This window comes from Manacus candei, unplaced genomic scaffold, assembly GCF_025592945.1.
Source record: "Manacus candei isolate 608988 ecotype Guabito, Panama unplaced genomic scaffold, ASM2559294v1 h1tg000147l, whole genome shotgun sequence".
Classification (NCBI taxonomy): Eukaryota; Metazoa; Chordata; class Aves; order Passeriformes; family Pipridae; genus Manacus; species Manacus candei.
In genome coordinates, this window is record NW_026138195.1 from 627,327 (window position 1) to 649,513 (window position 22,187).

General features: G+C 58.9%; 1 protein-coding gene across 4 annotated transcripts in view; it reads right to left on the minus strand.

The window, feature by feature from the left end:
• LOC127462952 (class II histocompatibility antigen, B-L beta chain-like) overlaps positions 1 to 7,556 on the minus strand; it is an 82,619-nt gene extending 75,063 nt beyond the window's left edge. The window contains exons 1-4 of one of the 4 annotated variants that reach the window (XM_051771901.1): positions 7,424 to 7,556; positions 6,641 to 6,910; positions 734 to 1,015; positions 112 to 218 (exon numbers count right to left, since the gene is read on the minus strand). In XM_051771901.1, the coding sequence (XP_051627861.1) occupies positions 112 to 218; positions 734 to 1,015; positions 6,641 to 6,910; positions 7,424 to 7,508 (744 nt within the window). In that variant the 5' untranslated portion in view covers positions 7,509 to 7,556. Of the gene's footprint in view, positions 1 to 111; positions 219 to 451; positions 1,016 to 5,643; positions 5,926 to 6,640; positions 6,911 to 7,423 lie in introns of those variants that run through there. The other 3 variants (XM_051771899.1, XM_051771898.1, XM_051771897.1) reach the window with 3 other exon arrangements.
• Between the last annotated feature and the right edge of the window lie 14,631 nt (positions 7,557 to 22,187).

Sequence of the window (22,187 nt, forward strand, 5' to 3'; positions counted from 1 at the left end):
GCTCAGGAGCTCTGTGGGGAGAGAAAAGGGGGTGAGAGCGGGGTGGGGGGGCAGGGGGGGGCACGCAAGCTCTGGGAAAGGGGGACACGACCCCCGGGGACCCCCCTTTACCTTCTCCCGCAGGTAGAAGCCGAGCCCCAGCGCCAGGAAGACCAAGCCAAAGACGAAGCCCCCGACCCCCACCAGGATCTTGCTGCGGACGGTGTCCGGTGGCATCTCTGGGGGGAACCGGGGGGGTCAGCACCCCTAAAACCTCCCAGACACCACCCAGGACTCCACAAACCCCATCCTAGTCTCTCCCAGCCCACCCAGTACCACCTGAGACCTCCTGCCAGTCCCTTCCCAGCCCCTTTGGGGATTCCACAAAGCCCCTCCCAGCCCCTTTAGGACCCTCCAAACCCCCTCCCATCACGCCGAGGACACCCCAGAACCCCTTCTAGTCCCTTCCCAGACCCCCCACCACTTCTCAGATCCCCTTCCAGTCATGACAAGCCCCCCCAGCCTCCCTCCTGTCCCGCCCAGGCTCCCCCAAACTCCCTCCCAGCTGCTCCCAGGATTCCCCAAAGCCCCTCTCAAGCCCTCCCAACACCCACCAACCTCCTTCTCAGCCTCTCCACCACCCTCGAGCCCTTCCTATTCCCCCCCAGTCTCCCTCCCAATTGCCCCCATTGTCCCCCTGAGCCCCCAGCCCCCCTGCCAGTGTGCCCCCGGGGCTGGGGGGGCCGGGCCGTACCCCAGTGCCGGCTGAGGGGGTGCTCCAGGCTGACGTGCTCCACCTGGCAGCTGTAGGTGACCCCGCGCCGGGGGGGGATTTCCAGCAGCACCAGCACCTGGTAGCTCCAGTCCCCGGTGGGGACCACGTCGGTGGCCACCACGTGCTCCGGCAGCTCCTGCCCATCCTGGAACCACCTCACCTGCACCGGCGCAGGGTAGAAATCCATCACGGAGCAGAGCAGGCGGCCGGGGCCGGGCTGGGAGCTCGACGGCACCAGCGAGATGGACACACTGGGGGGCACTGGGAGGGACGGGGGAGACACTGGGCTGAGCTGGGGGGCACTGGGAGGGAGGGCAGAGGGCTTGGAGGGCGTTAGGAGGGAGTGGGATGGCAGTGGGAGGGACTGGGATGGCAGTGGGAGGGAGTGGGAATCGAGTGGGGGAGAAGAGGCTGGGCTGGGGGGGCACTGGGGAGAGAGTTGGGAGATGTGGGAGTGAAGTGAGAACGACTGGGAATGGACTGAGAGGGTCTGGGAGTGGAGGGAGAGGGTCTGGGAGTGACTGGTGTGGACTGGGAAGGAGCGCTCGGGACTGGGAGGCTGAGTCCTGGGGAGGGAAGTCTTTGGTTTGGGTCTGCCTGGCAACTGGAGCGTCATCACAGAGACGCGCTGGGATTGGCTGAGGGGCGGGAGCTCGGTGGCCCCAGCGGGGTGGAGACGCGGGGGGGGCACTGGGAGAGACTGGGATGGACTGGGATGGATTGGGATGGACACTGAAAAACTGGAATGGATTCAGATGGACTGGGCCTCACTGGGAGAGACTGGGATGGACTGGGAAGAACTGGGAGGGGCAAAATGCCACGGGACGGGCACAGGGAGGGCTGAGGGGTCTGGAGTGATTCCCAGAGAGGGTTTGAGGGGCTCCAGGGTCATTCCCGGGGCAGGGGCCGAGGGGACCCGCTCTGCCCCACACTCACCTCTCCTCTCCACACTGAACGGGCCGTACCCCTCGTAGCTGGGCAGGCAGACCCTGTCCACCAGAGACCGATAGTACTCCAGCCTTTCCTGTTGGCTATTCCAGTTCCTGGCCTGGTACTCTCCAAATGGAGTGTCACCCACAAAGATCCCCACATCGCTGTCGAAGTGCACTTGCTGCTGCCGGTTGTAGATGTACCTGTGTACGAACCTCACCCGCTCGGTGCCGTTGATGAAGTGACACTCAGATTTCACCATGTCCTGGAACACCCCTGTGTGTGCAGGACACGGGTCAGGGGGTGCCCCTTACTCCCCATCATCCCCCAGCCCCCCACAGCAGGGTGGGAGCTCAGGGGGTCACCCCGGACCCCCCTTTCCCAACCCCCCTCTGCCCCACGGACACCCCAGCACCGGCTCTTGGCTGGGGGGAAACCCCCCCATCAGCCCCCCGGGGATGGACAGGGGGGTTAGGGACCCCCCCAGTGCGGATCCAACCACTCCAGAGCCCCAGGGAACCGCTCCAGGGCTCAAGGGACACCCAGGCACCCCCAGGGAACCCCTCTGCCTGCTCCCACACTCCCCTTTCCCCCCTCTCCCACCCCTTTCCCACCGGCCCCACAATTTCCAGAACCCCCCAACCTCACTTTGGGGCTCCGAACCCCCTCCCACTCACTCCGGGCCTTCCAACCCCCCTCCCTCCCACTTTTGGGGCTCCCACCCCCTCTTTTCTCCCCTCTTTCCCCCCCTTTCCCACCCGACCCCCCTGCCCGCCCCCCCCGCTCACCCGACAGCTCCTCGCCCGCAGCCGGGGGGGCTCCCAGCACCACCAGCACCGCCAGCACGGCCCCAGCTCCCCGCACACGCTCCATGCCCAGCGCCGGACAGCTGCTGACAGCCCCAAACCAGCCGGGCGGCGCCGTTTTGGGGGGTTTGGGGCGCGCTGGGCTTGGCTGAGGGCGCAGTTGGGGCCCTTTTTTTCGAGGCGTCTTCCCGGCGACTGATGAGTCATCAGCGCGGCGCGCTGGGATTGGGCGCGGGCGGCGTGGGCGCTTTGGGATTGGCTGAGGGCCGTTGGGGGCCCCCGCGGCAGCCCCGGGGCTGGGGGGTTCGGGAGGGTCCAAGGTGGGTTTTGGGGGGTCCCAGATTCCTGGAGATGGCATTTAAGGTGATCTGGATGCGTTGGAATGGGGTTCTGGGTGGGTGTTGGTGTCCAATAACCCCTTGTTCCCGGGATTTTGGGAGTCTGTGAGTGCCCAAACCCCCCTGTTCCCAGGAGTTTTAGGGTCTGGGAGTGTCCAAACCTCTCTTTACCAATGTTTTGGGGTCTGGGGGTGCCCAAACCCCTCTGTTCCTTAAATCCCGTGGGTCTGGCGTTGCCCAAACCCCTCTGTTCCCACAATTCCATGGCTCTGGGAATGCCAAAACCCCCCTGTTCCCAGGAGTTTTAGGGTCTGGGAGTGTCCAAAGCCCTCTTTTCCAATGTTTTGGGGTCTGGGAGTGTCCTAACCCCCCTGTTCCCAAAATTTTGAGGGTCTGAAGGTGCCCAAACCCCCTCCGTTCCCAGGATTTTGATGGAGTCTGGGACTGTCCAAGCCCCTCTTTTCCAATATTTTGGGCTCTGGGAGTGCCCCGACCCCTCGTTCCTAAGATTTTTGTGCTCTGGATGTGCCCAAACCACCTTTTCCCATGATTTTTAAGGTCTGGGAGAGCCCCAACCCCCCTGTTCCCGGGATTTTGGGGGTCCAAGGTGGGTTTTTGGGGGGTCCCGGATTTTTAGGAATGGGTTTTGAGGTGACCTGGATAGGTGGGAATGCGGTGATGGGGAAGAAGGGGGTGAGAAATCCTCGTTTTCCGGGGATTTTGGGCACCTGGGTGTGCCCACACCCTCCCGTTCCTGCGGTTTTGGGCGTCTGGGTGCAGCTCAACTTCCCTTTTCCGGGATTTTTGGGGTCTGGGTTTGTCCCAACCCCCCTGTTCCCGGGATTTTGGGGGTCTGGGAGTGCCCAACCATCTTGTTCCCAGGACTTTTAGTGTCTGGGAGTGCCCAAACCCCATTTTTCCATGGTTTTGGGGGTCTGGGAGTGCCCCAACCCCTGTGTTCCTGGGTTTTTAGGGCACTGACATGTCCCAAACCCCCCTTTTCCCACGATTTTTTGCCTCTGGATGTGCCCAAACCATCTTTTTCCAAGATTTTGGGGGTCTGAAGGTGCCCAAACCCCCCTGTACACAGGATTTTGTGGGTCTGAGAGTGCCCAACCCCCTTGGTTCCCAGAATTTTGAAGGAGTCTGGGAGTGTCCAAGCCCCTCTTTTCCAATATTTTGGGCTCTGGGAGTGCCCTAAACCCCATATTCCTGGGATTTTTAGGGTCTAGGAGAGCCCACACCCCCATGTTCTCAAAATTTTTAGTGTCTGATTGCTCCCAACTCCCCTGTCCCTTGGTTTCTTGGGGGGCTGGGAACTTCCAAAACCCCCGTTCCAAGGATTTTTAGGGTCTGGATGTGTCCAAACCCACCTTTCTCCAGGATTTGGGGGGTCTGGGAGTGCCCCCGTTGACCAAAAAACGAGCTCAGGGCGGTCTCTGATTGGCTGAGTCCGATCGGGGCTCAGCTCGGGACTCGTCTACCCGGCAACTGATGACGAAAAAACAGCGCTCGCTCCCATTGGCTACTGCTGCTGCTGACCCCGCCCGGGCCTTGGGAGGTCCGAGGTGGGTTTTGGGGGTTCCCGGATTGCTGGGGATGGGGTTTGGGGTGCCCTGGATACGTAGGAATGAGGTTCTGGGTGTCCGCGGGTGTCCAGTAACCCCCTGTTGCTGGGATTTTGGGAGTCTGGGAGTACCCAAACCCCCCTGTTCTCAGAATTTTTGGGGTTTGAATGTGCCCAAAGACCCTGTTCCCAGATTTTGAGGGGCTGATGTTTCCCAAAGCCCCGAGTTCCCGGGATTTTGTGGGTCTTAGTGTGCCTAAACCCCAATGTTCCCGGGAGTTTTAGAGTCTGGGAGTGTCCAATCCCTCTTGTCCACTGGTTTTGGTCGGGATGTGTCCAAACAACCTTTCTCCAGGATTTTGTGGGTTTGGGAGTGCCCAACCCCCTGTTCCCATTATTTTAAATGGCTGGGAGTGTCCAGACCCCTCAGTTCCCAGGAGTTTTAGGGTCTGGGAGTGCCAAAAATCCCGCTGCTCCCAGGATTCTGTAGTTGTTGCAGTGCCCAACCTCCCCCATTCCTGGGATTTTTGCACACCCCCCCCCACCTCTCCAAACACCCAGGACTGCAGAGCACTGAGAAGCTTTACTGGGAACACTGGGAACAGCTGGTTAGTGTGGGAAGAAATGCAGGGAAGGGGGGGACAGGCGACCCCCCCAAATGAGCGCAGGGTTTGGGGGGGTCCCGGTTGGGCCCGAGGCCACGGGGAGGGGCTGCGGCCGCCGGCGGCTCAGGAGCTCTGTGGGGAGAGAAAAGGGGGTGAGAGCAAAGGGGCTGGGGGGGCACAGAGGCTGTGGGAGAGCAAGGGGGGGGACACAACCCCCATTTGGGGACCCCCCTTTACCTTCTCCCGCAGGTAGAAGCCGAGCCCCAGCGCCAGGAAGACCAAGCCCAAGACGAAGCCCCCGACCCCCACCAGGATCTTGCTGTGGACGGTGTCCGGTGGCATCTCTGGGGGGAGCCGGGGGGGTCAGCACCCCCAAAACCTCCTCCCACGCACCCCCCGGCACCCCACAGAGCCCAGCCCGCTCTCCCCCAGTCCACCCGGGGGTCCCTGAAACCTCCTGCCAGTCCCTTCCCAGCCCCTGCAGGGATCCCACCCAGCCTCTCCTGGCCCCTTTAGGACCCTCCAACCCCCTTCCCATCACCCCCAGCACCCACCAGACTCCCTCCCAGTCGCCCCCAGTTGCCCCCTTCACCCCCGGCACCGCTGCCAGTGTGCCCCCGGTGCTGGGGGGGCCGGGCCGTACCCCAGTGCCGGCTGAGGGGGTGCTCCAGGCTGACGTGCTCCACCTGGCAGCTGTAGGTGACCCCACGCCGGGGGGGGATTTCCAGCAGCACCAGCACCTGGTAGGTCCAGTCCCCGGTGGGGACCACGTCGGTGGCCACCACGTGCTCCGGCAGCTCCTGCCCATCCTGGAACCACCTCACCTGCACCGGCGCAGGGTAGAAATCCATCACGGAGCAGAGCAGGCGGCCGGGGCCGGGCTGGGAGCTCGACGGCACCAGCGAGATGGACACACTGGGGGGCACTGGGAGGGACGGGGGAGACACTGGGCTGAGTTGGGGGGCACTGGGGGGAAGGGCAGAGGGCTTGGAGGACATTGGTAGGGATTTGAATGGCAGTGGGAGGGACTGGGATGGCAGTGGGAGGGACTGGGATGGCAGTGGGAGGGACTGGGAATAGACTGGGGGAGAAGGGGCTGGGCTGGGGGGGCACTGGGGAGAGAGTTGGGAGATGTGAGAGTGAAGTGAGAACGACTGGAAATGGAGTGAGAGGGTCTGGGAGTGGAGTGAGAGGGACTGGGAGTGACTGGGAAAGACTGGGAGTGACTGGTGTGGACTGGGAAGGAGCGCTCGGGACTGGGAGGCTGAGTCCTGGGGAGGGAAGTCTTTGGTTTGGGTCTGCCTGGCAACTGGAGCGTCATCACAGAGACGCGCTGGGATTGGCTGAGGGGCGGGAGCTCGGTGGCCCCAGCGGGGTGGAGACGCGGGGGGGGCACTGGGAGAGACTGGGATGGACTGGGATGGACTCTGAATAACTGGAATGGACTGGGAGTGACTAGGGAGCATTGGAAGGACTGGGAGACACTGGGACGGACTGGGAGGAACTGGGAGTGGGGAAAAGGCAAGGGGATGGGCACAGGGAGGGCTGTGGGGTCTGGGGTGATTCCCAGTGAGGGTTTGAGGGGCTCCAGGGTCATTCCCGGGGGAGGGCCCAGGGGACCCGCTGTGCCCCAGGCTCACCTCTCCTCTCCATAGCAGGTGGAGTGTACACCTCGTAGTTGTGCCGGCAGAACGTGTCCACCTCAGCCCGTTTACGCTCAATGATTTCTGGGTTGCTGTTGAAGTACCTGGCCTGGATCTCCCCAAACGGGGTGTCCCCCACATAGACCCCCACATCACTGTCGAAGTGCAGGAGCTGCTCCCGGTTGTAGATGTACCTGTCCACGAGCCTCACCCGCTCGGTGCCGTTGATGAAGTGACACTCGCTCGGAGACAACAACTGGAACACCCCTGTGTGTGCAGGACACGGGGTAGGGGGTGCCCCGTTCCCCCCCATCATCCCCCAGCCCCCCACAGCACGGTGGGAGCTCAGGGAGCCACCCCGGACCCCCCTTTCCCACCCCCCTCTGCCCCATGGACGCCCCAGCACCGGCTCTTGGCTGGGGGGAAACCCCCCATCAGCCCCCCACGGATGGACAGAGGGGTTGGGGACCCCCCCACTGCACATCCGACCCCCCCAGAGCCCCAGGGAACCACTCCAGGGCTCAAGGGACACCCAGGGACCCCCAGGGCACCCCTCTGCCTGCTCTCCCACACCCCTTTGCCCCCCTCTCCCACCCCTTTCCCACCGGCCCCACAATCCCCAGATCCCCCCGCACTCACTTTGGGGCTCTCACCCCCCTCCCACTCACTCCGAGCCTTCCAACCCCCCTCCCTCCCACTTTTGGGGCTCCCACCCCCTCTTTTCTCCCCTCTTTCCCCCCCTTTCCCACCCGACCCCCCTGCCCGCCCCCCCCCGCTCACCCGACAGCTCCTCGCCCGCAGCCGGGGGGGCTCCCAGCACCACCAGCACCGCCAGCACGGCCCCAGCTCCCCGCACACGCTCCATGCCCAGCGCCGGACAGCTGCTGACAGCCCCAAAACAGCCGGGCGGCGCCGTTTTGGGGGGTTTGGGGCGCGCTGGGCTTGGCTGAGGGCGCAGTTGGGGCCCTTTTTTCGAGGCGTCTTCCCGGCGACTGATGAGTCATCAGCGTGGCGCGCTGGGATTGGGCGCGGGCGGCGTGGGCGCTTTGGGATTGGCTGAGGGCCGTTGGGGGCCCCCGCGGCAGCCCCGGGGCTGGGGGGTTCGGGGGGTCCGTGGGCTGCGGCGGAGGGGGGGAGCTCAGGGCCCACCAAAAATGCCCAGCCAGGGCTCCCGCAGCTCCCACGGGTCCCCAAAATGAGTTGAGGGCGTTCTCTGACTGGCTGAACTCGGGGAGGGCTCCGTTCCGGACGGGTCTGCCCGGCAGCTGATGACGCACCAACAGCGCTCGCTCCCATTGGCTGCTGCTGCTGACCCTGCCCGGGTTTTGGGGGGTCCAAGGTGGGTTCTGGGAGTTCCCGGATTCCTGGGGTTGGCGTTTGGGTTGGCCTGGGTACGTGGGAATGAAGTTCTGGGCGGCCCCGAGTGCCCAAAAACCTCCAGTTCCTGGGATTCTGGGGGTGTGACGCTTCCCAAATCCCACTCTGCCTGGGACTTTTAGGGTCTGGGAGTGTCCAGTCCCCTCTTTTCCAATATTTTGGGCTCTGGATGTGCCCAAGCCAACTTTCTCGGGGATTTGTAGGGTCTGGGAGTGCCCCAACCCCCTATTCCCATGAGTTTTATGGTCTAGGAGTGTCCAAGCCCCTCTTTTCCAATATTTTGGGGTCAGGGAGAGCCCCAACCACGATGTTCCTGTAACTTCTGGGTTCTAGGAAAGCCCCCATGTTCCCAAGATTTTTGGGGTCTGAATGTCCCCAAAAGTCCTGTTCAAAGGATTTTGTGGGTCTGGAAGTGCCCAAACCCCCCATTCCTGGGATTTTCAGAGCCCCCTCACTGCCCCCCCAAAAACCGGGACTGCAGAGAACTGGGAAGCTTTACTGGGAACACTGGGAGCAGCCGGCTGGGGTGTGAACAAAAGCAGGGCCGGGGAGGACACACGACCCCCCAAAGTGCAGGTGGGGCTGGACTGGGGGGTCCCGGCTGGGCCCGAGGCCACGGGGAGGGGCTGCGGCCGCCGGCGGCTCAGGAGCTCTGTGGGGAGAGAAAAGGGGGTGAGAGCGGGGTGGGGGGACAGGGGGGACACCGGGATACACCCAGACCTGGACTGGAGCCAGCGGGACCAGAACTGGGGCAACTGGGATCATACTGGGAGCAACTGGGAGCATGTTGGGGGCAACTGGGATATACTGGGAGTGTTTGGGAGTGAGTGGAACCATAATAGGGGTGAATGGGAGCAACTGGAACCACGCTGGGGGCAACTGGGATCATCCTGGGAGCAGCTGGGCCCCTGCTGGGCTCATACTGGGATCAGACTGGGATCTTACAGGGAGTGACTGGGTCAATCCTAGAGACAACGTAGAGCAACTGGGATCACACTGGGAGAAACTGGGAGCAACTGGGACCATGCTGGGGAGTACTGGGATCATACTGGGATCACAGTTGGAGAGCTTGGCCAATGCTGGGAGAAATTGGGGACACAGTGAGTGTGACTGGGGTCATACTGGGAGTGACTGGGATTAAACTGGATTCGTACTGGAAGTGTCTGCAAGTTACTGGGATTGTACTGAGGGTGACTGGACTCACAGTGGGATCATACTGGGAGCAACTGGGACCACCTTGAGGGCAACTGGGATCCAACTGGGAGTGACTGGGTCCTAGTGGGAGTGACCAGGGCCATACTGGAACCATCCTGGGGGTGACTGTAAGTGACTGGGATCATACTGGGAGTGACTGCAAGTATTCAGGGGGGAACTGGGAACCAGTGGGGCCATGCTGGAAGTATGGTGAAACTGGGAGTGACTGGGAATGACAGGGTGCATGCTGGAGGAAACTGGCATAGACTGGGAGTGACTGGGAGTTACTGGGATTGTCCTGATGGGAACTGGAAGCATCCTGGGGCAAGTGGAAGTAACTGGGCATGACTGTGAGCATGCTGAGGGCAACTGGGATTTACTGGGAGAGTCTGCAACCATCGTGGGGGGGACTGGGAGCACACTGGGAGTGAGTTGGACCATGTGGGGGGCAACTGGGAGCAACTGGGAGTGACTGGATCTACAGTGGTGCAACTGGGATTGGCTGGGACCATGCTGGGGGAAGACTGGGATCACACTTGGATTGACTGGATCTGTGCTGGAGGCAACTGGGAGCAGCTTGGCCATGCTGGGGACAACTGGGCCCACAGTGAGGGTGACTGGGGTCATACTGGGAATGACTGGGAGCATTCTGAGGGCAGTTGGGACCGTGTTGGTGCAACTGGGATATACTGGGAGCAAGTGGGATCACGCTGGAGGTTACTGGGATCATACTGGGAGCGACTGGGACCACACTGGGAGTGACTGGGAGTGACTGGATCTACAATGGGGCAACTGGGATTGACTGCGACCATGCTGGGGGAAGACTGGCATCACACTTGGATTGACTGGATCTGTGCTGGAGGCAACTGGGAGCAACTTGGCCCATGCTGGGGACAACTGTGATTGTACTGGGATAATACTGGGATATTACTGGGATCAGACTGGGATGAGACAGGGATCATACTGGAAGCAACTGGGTCTCTGCTCAGGGCAACTGGGAGCAACTGGGATCACAGTAGAAAAACTGGGAGCAACTAGGACCACACTGGGAGTGACTGGGAGTGGCTGTGAGCAACTGGGATTATGCTGGAAGATACTGGGAGCAAGTGGGAGTGAGTGGGACCACATTGACTTCAACTGAGGTATACTGGGAGAGACCAGGAGGGACTGGGATCATACTGAGACTGACTGGGATCATAGTGGGAGTGACTGGGAGTGCCAGGGATCATCCTGGGAACAACTGGAACCATAGTCAGTGACTGGGAGGAACTGGGACCCTGCTGGGGGCAAATGGCTTTATCCTGGGAGTGCCAGGGCATGTCTGGGTTCATCCTGGGTGTGAGTGCCACCATCTGGGGTGTCACTGGGATCCTACTGGGATGATCCTGGGAGGGACTGGGAGGGAGTGGAACTCGAGTGGGGTGACTGGAAGCAACTGGGACCACGCAGGGGGTAACTTGGATCCTACTAGGAGAGACTGGTATTGTACTGGGAGTGACAGGGATCATAGTGGGATGATACTGGGCATGACTGAAAGTGAGTGAGGTGATACTGGGGGTGACTGGGAGCATGTTGGAGGCAAGTGGGATCTACTGGGAGTGGCTGGGAGTGACAGGGATGATACTGGGAGTGACTGGAAGCACAGAAGGGGTGGATGGGAGCAACTGGAACCACACTGGGGGCAACTGGGATCATACTGGAAGCAACTGAGACCACCTTGGGGGTAACTGGGATCCAATTGGGAGTGACTTGGATCCTATTTGGAGTGACTGGGAGTGATTGGGATCCAGGGCCATACTGGAACCATCCTGGGAGTGACTGTCAGTACCCGGGATCATACTGGGAGTGAGTAAAACTACACAGGGTGGAACTGGGAGCCAGTGGGGCCATGTTGGAAGTATGGTGGAACTGGGAGTAACTGGGAGTGACAAGGTGTATACTGGAGGCAACTGGCATAGACTGGGAGTGACTGGGATTGTCTTGATGGGAACTGGAAGCATCCTGGGGCAAGTGGAAGTAACTGGTTATGACTACGAGCATCCTGAGGGCAACTGGGATATACTGGGAGTGTCTGCAGCCATCCTGGGAGTGACTGGGACCACACTGGGGGTGACTGGGAGTGGCTGTGAGCAACTGGAATCATGCTGGAAGCTACTGGAAACGACTGGGAGCGAGTGGGACCACACTGGGGGCAACTGAGATATAATGGGAAACACCAGAATTATACTGGGACTAACTGGGAGCAACTGGGAACTTACAGGGGGTAACTTGGATCCTACTAGGAGAGAATGGAATCAGACTGGGAGTGACTGGGATCATGCTGGGATCAGACTGGGCATGACTAAAAGTGACTGAGATCATCCTGGGGGTGACTGGGCCCATCCTGGGGGTGACTGGGCCCATCCTGGGGGTGACTGGGAGCCCCTGGGCCCGTGCTGGGAGCCCCTGGGCCCCCCTGGCTGGAACTGCTTTCCCTCCTGCGGCTTCTTGGCAAAGGCCCCAAAGCACAAACTCTGCTCCGAGCCCTCGGTGCGTTTCCTCCCTTTGGGCAGCAGCAGCTCCTGAGCCCTGAACAGGCTCCTGTCCCCTGCAAACACTTCCCCTGCCTTTGACCTGGGAGCTCTCAGGGACTCACACATTTACTGAATGTTTAAACTCGGCTTTTTCTCTTATTTTTCTTCTTTTCTTTTGTCTTTCTTTCCTCTTTATCCTTTCTAAACTTCCCCCTCCCCTCCCTTTCCCTCCCCTCCCTTTTCCCCTCCCCTCCCTCTGTCCTTTGTGCCACCAGCATGATCCCAGTTGCTCTCAGTATGATCCTGGGCACTGACAGTCACTCTCAGCATGGTCCCAATATGGTCCTGGTCACTCCCACTAGGATCCCAGTCACTCCCAATAGGATCCCAGTTGCCCCCAAGGTGGTCCCAGTTGCTCCCAGTCCCCCCTAGGATGGTTCCTTTCCCTCTCAGGGACTCCCAGTCTGAGTCCAGTCTGGCCCCAGGCACTTTCAGTCACTGCCTGGACGATGCCATTTGCCCCTGCATGGTCCCAGTTGCTCCCAGTATGATCTCAGTATGTGTCCAGTCACCCCCGGTATGATCCCAGGTAATTGCAGACAGTTCCAGTACAAATCCAGTTTGATCCCAGTCATCCCCAGTATGGTTGCAGTCCCTCTCACATACTCCCAGTATTCTTGCAGTCACTCCCAGGATGGTCCCAGTATGAGCCCAGCAGGGGCCCAGCTGCTCCCCCTCTGATCCCAGTTGCCCCCCATGTGATTGCTCCAGGATGGATCAGGAATGGGGACCCCTCTGTGCCCCCCCCTTGTGTCCCCCTGTTCTGGGGGAGCTTTGGGGGGACATCTGCACCCCAACATGGCATCCAACACATCCCAAAGTGTGCTGGGACCCCCTTAAACCACCCCACAGCCCCCCAAGGAACCCCCAAACTCACTCAGAGTCCATCCAGGACCCCACCTAACCCCTTTTTTGGGGGGGACATTTATGGGCTCTGGTTTTATGGGGAGCCCCCCCCGCTGAAGGTGAGGAGCTGTCGGGTGAGAGGGGGTGTTGGGAAGAGGGGGATCGGTGAGTCAGAGGGGATAAAAAAGGTGGTGGGACCCCAGACTGAGTGGGAGGAGAGTGGGACCCCCCAAAGGTGGAGGGGGAGGGAGACTGAGGATTGGGGGATGATCGAAAAGGGGAGGGAGAGGTCGGAAGAGTGGGGAAAAGGTACCCCTAAACTGAGCATGAGGGGGCTGGGGACTGGGGGAATGATGTGTAAGGGGTGGGAGAGGGAGGAAAAAGTAGGTGTTGGGACCCTAAAACTGATCCTGGGCGGGCTGGGAATTGAAGGGAACCATGGAAAACCCTTGTCAGAGAGAAAACTCGGTGACCTGAGTCCTGGATGCTTTTAGGAAAGAGGTCTGAACATTTCTTGACTAATGGAGGGGGGTGACTTTTTTCTTCTTGACCTTTCCAGTTCTCCATTTGGGGGCAGGATGTCCTCTGGGCCAATGGTTTGTTCCCTTTGCAGTGAGTGCAGCCTCAGAGGGCTGAGCCCTCTCTGGCTGGGCTTGGCCTCTCCTGCAGAGACTCAGGCCTGGCTGGGCTGCCCCAGGCAGACGCTGCAGGAAGAAGAGCTCAGGCCGCCTGGGTCTGGTGTCCCTGGGGCTCAGCCTGTGCCCCATTGCTGGGCAGGGGCTGAGCCCCACCTGTGCCTCGGGGCCTTGGCCAAAGGGCTGCCAAGGAAGAGGCCCAGGAGCCTTGGGGCCTGCCCAGCTTTCCTCCTCCCTGGGGGCTCTCAGTCCTCCCCTGACACCGTGTGGGCCCAAGGCCTTGCTGGCTTCGGGCTCACGGCCCGCCGGCACCATCCCAGCGGCCTGACCCCCCTCCTTCCCCTCTCTCCAGCCTCTCCTGCCTTTTCTGCCAAGGGGCCATCCAAGGCAAACCCCGGTTCTCAGCAGTGGCACCTGTGGCACGGCTGCAAGGCTCCAGTGGGCCAGGCAAGAGCAGGAGCACCGAGAGCCTGAGGAGCCAGGAGATGCCCTGGCTGGGCATGGTGCTGCTGCGGGATGAGCTGACACCTCTGCACAGTCTCTGCCCGTCCCTGCCAGCCGACTTCTGCCCAGGCTCTGGGCACGGGGACGCAGCACTGACACTTTTCAGCCCCCGCGCTGTTCCACAGAGGCTGTGATGTCACAAGGCCCTTGCCTGGCAGCCAGGAGATGGGCAAGGCAAGGCAAGGACGGAGCCTCTGAGCCACCAGCACGCTGTCCCCAAAGGCTGGGGTGGCACAGAAGCCCAGAGTCCCTGAGCTTGGCAGAGACTTGTGAGATCAACCGGCGTCCAGCCTACGCCCCATCCCCAGCACGTCAAGCAGAGCACGGCACTCAGTGCCATGGCCAGTCTTTGCTTAAACACCTCCAGGGACAGTGACTCCACCACCTCCCTGGGCAGCCCATTTCAATACCTAATCCCTGTTTCTCTCCAAAAAGTCCTGCTCCTGTCCCTGACAAACAGCCCCCGACAGGCAGGTCCTCGTGTCCTCTTGTCCTATTGCCTGTTGCCTCGGAGAAGGGGCTGACCCCCACCTGGCTCCAGCCTCCTGTCAGGAAGTTGTGGACAGGGAGAAGGTCAGCCCCGAGCCTCCTCTTCTCCAGGCTGGAGAAGCCCAGCTCCCTCAGCTGCTCCCCACAGGCCATGCACTGCAGACCCTTGCCCAGCTCCATTGCCCTGCTCTCCACCCACTGCAGCCCCTCAAGGTTCTCCCTGAATTGAGGGGCCCAGAGCTGGACACAGCACTCCAGGGGTGGCCTCACCAGTGCCCAGTCCAGCAGAAGAATCCCTGCCCTGCTCCTGCTGCCACACTCTTTCTGATGCAGGCCAGCCTGCCCTTGGCCTTCTTGCCCACCCGGGCACCCGCTGGCTCAGGTTCAGCCTCTGTCCACCAGCACCCCCAGGGCCTCTCCCACGGGGACCCTTTGCAGCTCCTCTGCCCCTGGCCTGGAGCTGCACAGGGTTGTTGTGGCCAGAGGCCCCAAAGGCACCAAAGGCACTCTTGAACCTCATGCCCACGGGCTCGGCCCAGAGGTCCAGCCTGTCCAGGTCCCTCTGCACAGCCTTCCTACCCTCCAGCACATCCACACTGCAAGCCAGCTTGGGGTCCTCTGCCAATTTGCTCCTGGAAGACTCAATGCCCTCCTGCAGATCCCCACGAAAAATAGGCAACAGGACTGGGCCTGTTACCCAACAAGTTCTAGTGCTTGACAAAGGAGCCCACCCAGCAGTGGGGAGAAACTGCTGGCAGGAGATTGAATGGGGGCAAGAGACAATGGGTGATGGACAAGTTCTGGCCCATGGCCATTTGTTAGAAAAACAAAGGAAAAGTTTAAGGCCTGCCATATTTCAGTGGTCAGAGACCTGGTAGAGAAATCTATTTTTGAGACCTGGACACCAAGAAGGCAGAATTTCTAAATCACAAAGACCCTTAGAGAAACCAGACAAAGACAAAACTAACACAGACAGTTACTGAGGCTCTCCCTATCCAGGGAAAAGACAAGAAAAGGACAAAAACTGTGGACTAAGCATCATGCAAAATGAGAAATCCAGAGTCAATAGAAGAGAGAATAAGAATTCCTGCAGAGAACTGGTGAGCCAATGGACAGGAATTCCTTTGTCTGCTAAAATGTGAAAATAGTTAAAGTTTTGAGAACTGATGTACAAGTGTTAGAAAGCAATTCCTGTGTCCCTTCAGCGCTGAATGAAGTAGGGTCACCTCTGGAACCCAATCTCTGCTCAGAGATTTTATTCCCCGGCTTTGCCTGACGGTTTCTGGGGACCCAGATGAGACAAAGCAGCACCGACAGGGCAGAGCAGAGGAATCGTTGGCCCTGCAGCGTGTACCAAAGGAGTTTTGGGGAGATCTTCCAATTCCCTGGTCTGGAGAGTTCACCACGCCTTCTTTTCTGGGAAAAAGAACAGACCATGAATTTTGGGTACTTGATTTTAAGGCCTTTTGCCACCGGAAGTGGAAAGCAGCCATTTGGAATCCCACCCGACGAGTGGCAGAAGCTGTAGAAGGTCAAGGCGAGTCCAGTCAATTTGCGGAACTCAAAGCCGTCCAATTGGCCCTGGACATTGCCGAACGAGAAGGTTGGCCAAGACTCTACCTCTACCCAGACTCGTGGATGATAGCCAATGCCCTATGGGGATGGTTAGACCGATGGAAGAAGATGAACTGGAGGCGTGGAGGAAAACCCATCTGGGCTGCTGACTTGTGGCAGGACATCGCTGCCAGAGCGAAGAGTCTGAATGTGAGAGTCCACCATGTAGATGCCCAGGTGTCCAAGAAGCAAGCTAATGAAGCAACAACGGGATGGTTAGAGACTTTTTCAGTGCCCCACGCAACGGCCCGGAATACCATTCTGGGCCTTGAAAAGCAAGTCCTGTGGAGACATGGGACCCCAGAACGTATTGAGTCAGACAACGGGACTCATTTCAAAAATGAATTAGTCACCACTTGGGCGAGGGAACATGGTATCGAATGGGTGTACCACATTCCTTATCATGCACCAGCTGCTGGGAAGGTTGAGAGATATAACGGACTGTTGAAGACAACTCTAAAGTCACTAGGTGAGGGGACTTATAAAAACTGGGACAAGAACTTAGCCAAGGCTGCCTGGCTAGTTAACACCAGGGGTTCTGTCAATTGAGCTGGCCCCGCACAAGCAGAATCCCTTCACATTGTTGATGGAGATAAAGTTCCAGCAATCCATTTGAGGGGAATGCTAGGGAAAGCTGTTTGGGTTACCCCTGCCTCAGGCCAAGACAAACCCGTTCGTGGGATTGTCTTTGCTCAAGGGCCAGGAAATAGGTGGTGGATAATGAGGAAGGATGGAGTCATCCAGTGTGTGCCTCAAGGAAATTTAACCTTGGGGAAAAACTGATTGTATGTCCTGAGTTGTGTTTTCACAGGAAGCCAGTCACCAGATGAGAGAGAGAGAGACCTGAACTAAGCTGGTGCTGGTATCCAGTGATGAGACAGTCCAGTGATGAAACAGCCATAAATCAGAACTGTAATTGTGACTGAGGAGACCAAAGATCTGGACTGAACTGAACTGACATCGGTATTGATTTTCCAACGACGAGACAACTGCGCTGAGAGACCAACAAGGACTATATATATATATATATGTATATGTGTATATATACGCACGGGATGTAGGCGAACGTGAGATATAGGTGTTACGTAAAAATAGTATGGAATAAGGGGTGGAGAATGTAGTGGTTTGGGCTAGGCCTTCCTTGGTGACTAGTTTGTAACCAAGGAAGGGTCCAGATTTACCCAGTATTCCCTACGATTTTTACGTAAGCCAGATTATAAGAAGAAAGGAGGAGAGGCCTTCGCTCTCTTTCCTTCCGGCGGCTTGGAGGTGCAGGTTCCCTGCTGTTGATCTGCCGTGTTGGGGAGCGAGGCCTGGTTAGGCCTTGCCGACCTTGGGAGACAGAGGTTGCCGGCGATCATTCCGGAGCGACCCTTGGTTGTCCCAGGAGAGTAGTGAGCTATTTCTTTGCTAACTCTTTTAGTGGATAGATATTGGGCTGCTAATTGGGATATTTATATATATATAATATTTTGGGTGTGTTCCTTTTCCCTTCCCCCTTCCCTTTCCCTTATTTTAATTGTATATAAGTGTAAATATATATCTCACTTTGGTTCTCTCTCTCGTTTCGGGTTTTCTTAGGTTTTTTTTTTCTCCCTCTTCTCCCTGAGGTTTGAGGGGGGAACTCTGGTGGTGAGGTTTGGAGACTTGGCAGGGAGTCAGGTTCAAACCATATCAGTAAGATTGGGCCATAATTACAGGATACCTGTAAAATCTGGACTTTGGGAAAGGTTGGGGAGGGTTGGGAAAGGTGTAAAAGGGTGGTTTTGCCTGAGGTGTAAACATGGGAGTGGGTCTGTCTTCCCAATTCCCAAGAGAAGAGATCCCAGAAAGCTCCCCTGCAGGTTGTGTTTTAAGGAACAGGAGAAGAGACCGAGGGTAAGGGGTTTCTTTCCTCGAGGGAAGGGCTGTCGTTCACTTGCAGGAGCCCTGCACTGATATTGCCAGTCTGACTGCCCAAACTGAACAGAGCTGAAGATTCCTGCCAGACAAAAGGTGGCAGGACAGAAAGCTCTTGCTGCCCATGGAGTGCCCAGGGTGTCCCCCCAACTGCATGTGAAACCCGAAGGTTCCAGGCTTTCTTTCCTGGGGGAAAGGCCGTGACATCCCAAAGAGTCCCGTGGCAGACAGGTGGGGCTGCACTGTGGGGGTGTGAGGTGTTGGTTCTTTGGTTTCCAGGGGCTATTCCAGAATGGAGAGGACAGGCTGTGACATCACAATGGGGCCCATGGCACACGGGTTGGGCTGCATTCTGACCTTGTGGGGTGTTGGTTCTTTGGTTGCCAGAGCCTATTCTGGAATGGAGAGGACAGGCTGTGACAAGAAGTGCCTGTCAGAACTGCAAAGACACACAAGAATCTTATGTGGGCATATTCTCTGTTCTGCCCTGCAGACCCTTGTGCTGGGGTCAAAACTCAGCCTCTCTGCTTCCCTCTCCTGAGGGACTTGTTCTTAGACATCCCTTTCCCCTACGCTCCTTTCAAAAGCCCTCCTGGCAATTCCCAAGCCTGTACCCAGCTCTCATCCCCTCTCTGTCCTCTTCCCACTCCCCTGGTCAATCCCAACATCCCAGGACAGGGATCCCAGTTGCTTGGCTGCACTCCCACCTAGTTCCATATGCTGGGCCATGATATCCCAGCACTGGAGCAGCCAGGTCAGCAGGGGCTCTCCCAGCTGGAGGCTGAAATCTTTTCACATCTCTCACAGCTCATCTGGGGATGGGGATCTGGTGATTATCTCTGGCCCTGCCTCTTGCTCCTGTTCTGAGGGCTCTGCTTCCCCTTCATCCCTCACTAACTGAGCTGATTTGGTCTTGGATTTCTTCTGTAGAGGGGCAGCTGCTACTGGCACAGGTTGTTCCTCTGCAGTTTGAGTGGCCACGGTACCTCTTGGTCTCCTTTCCTCCTCCTCCCCCTGAGGGCACTGGGTCTTAGTTAAACAAGATTACAACTTAGAAATTAAGAGACTTCAGGTGGAAGTGTGGAAAAGGAAAAGAAGCAGCTTTTTATTAACAAAATCTGAATAAACAACAAATGGTGCAACCAAAAACTTTCAGAAGAAACAAAACCAAGTCCCAAATCCCCAGGTGGGGGGGAGGAACTGTCCTGGCAGTTCAAAGCTCTCTCAGCCCCGTGTGCTCGCAGCCAGCAATGAAGGAGTCCCTTTTCCCAGGGCAGTCCCCAAAGCAGAACACCTCGCTCCCAGATGGGTCGGGCTCTCTCTCTCTCTCGGTCACTCTCCACGAGGTGTCCCGTGGGGAAAAAACTTCCTGTCAGGAAAAGAGAACAAGGTGGCCAAAATCAGCTCCCGCTCTGTCCGGTCCCGGACAAACCCCAAAAGCCCCCGAACAAAGGACCCCCCGCCCTCCCCGCGGCCACCGCGGTGTTCCCGAGAGCCGCCCTCCCCCCACTGCCCCTGCCCAGTGCCTGCGGCTCCGCTCCAACCCACCCCATCCCGGGAGACACAGATGGGAATGGGGGGACACTGGGAAACAATTCCAACACCTCTTTTCACACCTCTGACACCTGGTTCCCAGACATTCCCAAAGAAGGGGCTTCCCGTGGCCTCGAGCCAGGGACCCACCTTTGTATTGAACCAACTCCTGGAGAGACACGTTCCCATCCCTGTCCCCATTCCCATTCCTGGGGTTCCCATTCCTGTCCCCATTCCCATTCCTGGGGTTCCCATCCCTGTCCCCATTCCCATTCCTGGGGTTCCCATTCCTGTCCCCATTCCAGTTCCTGGGGTTCCCATCCCTGTCCCCATTCCCACTTCCTACTGTGCCAACCTGCTCCCAGTGTCTCCGTTCCTGTCCCCACTATCCCTATCCTGGTCTCCCATGTCCCCATTCCCATTCCCGGTGTACTAATTCCCATTCCTGGTGACTCCAACCTGCTCCCAATGTCCCCATTCCCATTCCTGGAGTTCCCATGCCCATTCCTGCTGTCCCCAACCTGCTCCCAGTGTCCCCATCCCTAATGTCCCTAATGTCCCCATCCCTGTCCCCAATGTCTCTATTCCTATTTCCCTATGAAAAGAAAGTGGGATCAGCACCCGTGGCACAGGATCCCCGGAATGCTGCCGGGCGGATCCGTGCCCCTTGCCGACCTCCATCCCGGGAGTTACCGGATCGGAGCTTCCAGACACCGACTGCCACGAGGCCGATGATGATGATGATGGCAGCGATGACGGACACAGTGTCCTAGTTAGAACAGCTGGGACCGATTCCTCACTGGATGGGTGTAGCCCAAAAGTGTGTATTTTATGGCCTTCCATGCCATTTTCCCAGGAACTGTTGTCGGGGGGGGGGGTCTGCGAGGTGTGGGGGGTGCTCCTGTCCTCATACCCTTTTATGGAATTCCCCGCTCTGAGAATCCTCATATCCTTTTATGGAATTCCCTGCTCTGAGGGAACGAACTGAGCATCCTTTTATGGAATTCCCCACTCTGAGGGAAGAACTAAGCATCCTTTTATGGAATTCCCTGCTCTGAGGGGAGGACTGGGCATTCCTGCCTGAACTGGAGAATATATAAACCTGGAGTTTCAGAACCTTTCCACCACTCGTGGGATCGAAAGGAAGGCTACAGCTCACCACTCTCAACCAGACTGAGACCACCACCCTCAACTGGACTGCAATCACGACTTCTGACCAGATTGCAACAGCTCTCCCACCAGCAGGTTTTTTTTCCCTCTCCCTTTACTTTGGACTCGGGGAGGCCCAAGGAAAACCATGCTCCATGGTGCTGGGTTATACATTTGGGTTTTGTGGGTTAAAACCAAATTGCTTGTCTGTATAATCAGACTTATTGGGCAAGGGGGGCCCAAGGGGGGGGCCCAAGGGGGGCCCAAGGGGGGCCCAAGGGGGCTGGTCCAGGGGGGGAAGGGCTGCGGGGGGTGGATCCCGGAGGAGGAAACCCGCCAAAAGCGGCGGCCCAGCCGAGGGAGGAGCCGAGCGGGAGCACAAAGAAGAGCAGCCAAAAGGTCCTGGCGGTCGCTGGGCAATGGCGGGGGGGGCGAGAGCGGTTTGGGGGCCCCCGTGAGAGCCGGGGGGAATCCCGGTAGCCGCGGAGTGGGGAGAGCGGAGAGGGGCGATCCCGGAGCTGGGGGACCCCCGGAATGCTGGAGGGGGGGAGCAGAGAGGGAGCGCCGGGCCCCTTAAGCGGGGGTCCCTGGGAGGGGGAAGGCCTTGGAGTGTGGAGAGGAGGGGGGGCCTTGAGGCGGGGTGGGAGCTGAGAGCGCCAAGAGGTTTGCGAGGGTGGGAGCCGAGAGAGGAGGGCCAGCCGGCCCCGGGAGGCAGAGTGGGGAGAAGTGAGCCCTGGGACCCCCCTGGCAACACTAAAGGGGACCCCGGAGAGTGGGAACCCCCCAGAACTGCGGGACCCCCGACAGCCCGGAGAAGGGGACCCCCAATGCAGGCAGAAGTGCCATCAGGCCAGACAGGGGACCCCCCTAACCCCAGAGAGCAGAGAGGGGGAACTCCTGGGAGGGGAATTTGGGCTTAATGTTGGTGTTTTGGGGGTTTTTATGGGCACAAGATGCCCGGTGAGTCCTAGAGCTGGACTTGGGCAGGAGGAACCCCCAAGGCAACGCGCTCACCCCTTGTTTTTACCCCCATCAGGATTTCTGCTTCCCAAAGCTTGGGCGGATGGAGGAGGAGGCTGTGAGGAAGAGGAAGATGCCTTGGGACCCCCAGGCAGGTGAGGAGGAAGTCAGTGCCCCTTTGGGTGGGTCTTCTGTCTTTTGTGGCCGTCCTGCCGGGGCCGGAGTTGGGGGGATGTCCTTGGGCTTCCCTGTGGGCCGGAGGCAAATCCCCTGCGTGTCCTTGTTGGTTCCTGCCCCAGGCCCCGAGGTGAGGCCGGAGAGCGCGGAGGAAAAATCCCCCCGGCAGAGCCTGGTGGGAGAGGCCGTTTTGAAGGGCTCCCCGGCGCAGGAAGGCAGCGGGGAGGAAAAGGGCCGGAGATGCCCCCGCAGGAGGGGCTCCAAAGCCAGCCCAGGGGGCTGTGAGGAGGAAAGAGCCAGCGTGTGCCGGGAAGGCGGCCGGAGCTTGAGGCGGAGCTGCGAGCTGGTGATCCCTGAGCAGCCTCCCAGCAGGGAGAAACCCTTCAGGTGTTTGGAATGTGGGAAGAGCTTCAGCAAGAGATTCAACCTCCTGAGGCACCAGCTTGTCCACACTGGGGAGCGACCCTACACGTGTGGGGAGTGTGGGAAGAGTTTCAATGACATCTCCACCCTCCGCAACCACCGTCGCATCCACAGTCGGGAACGGCCCTTCACGTGTGGGGAATGTGGGAAGAGCTTTAAACTGAGCTCCCA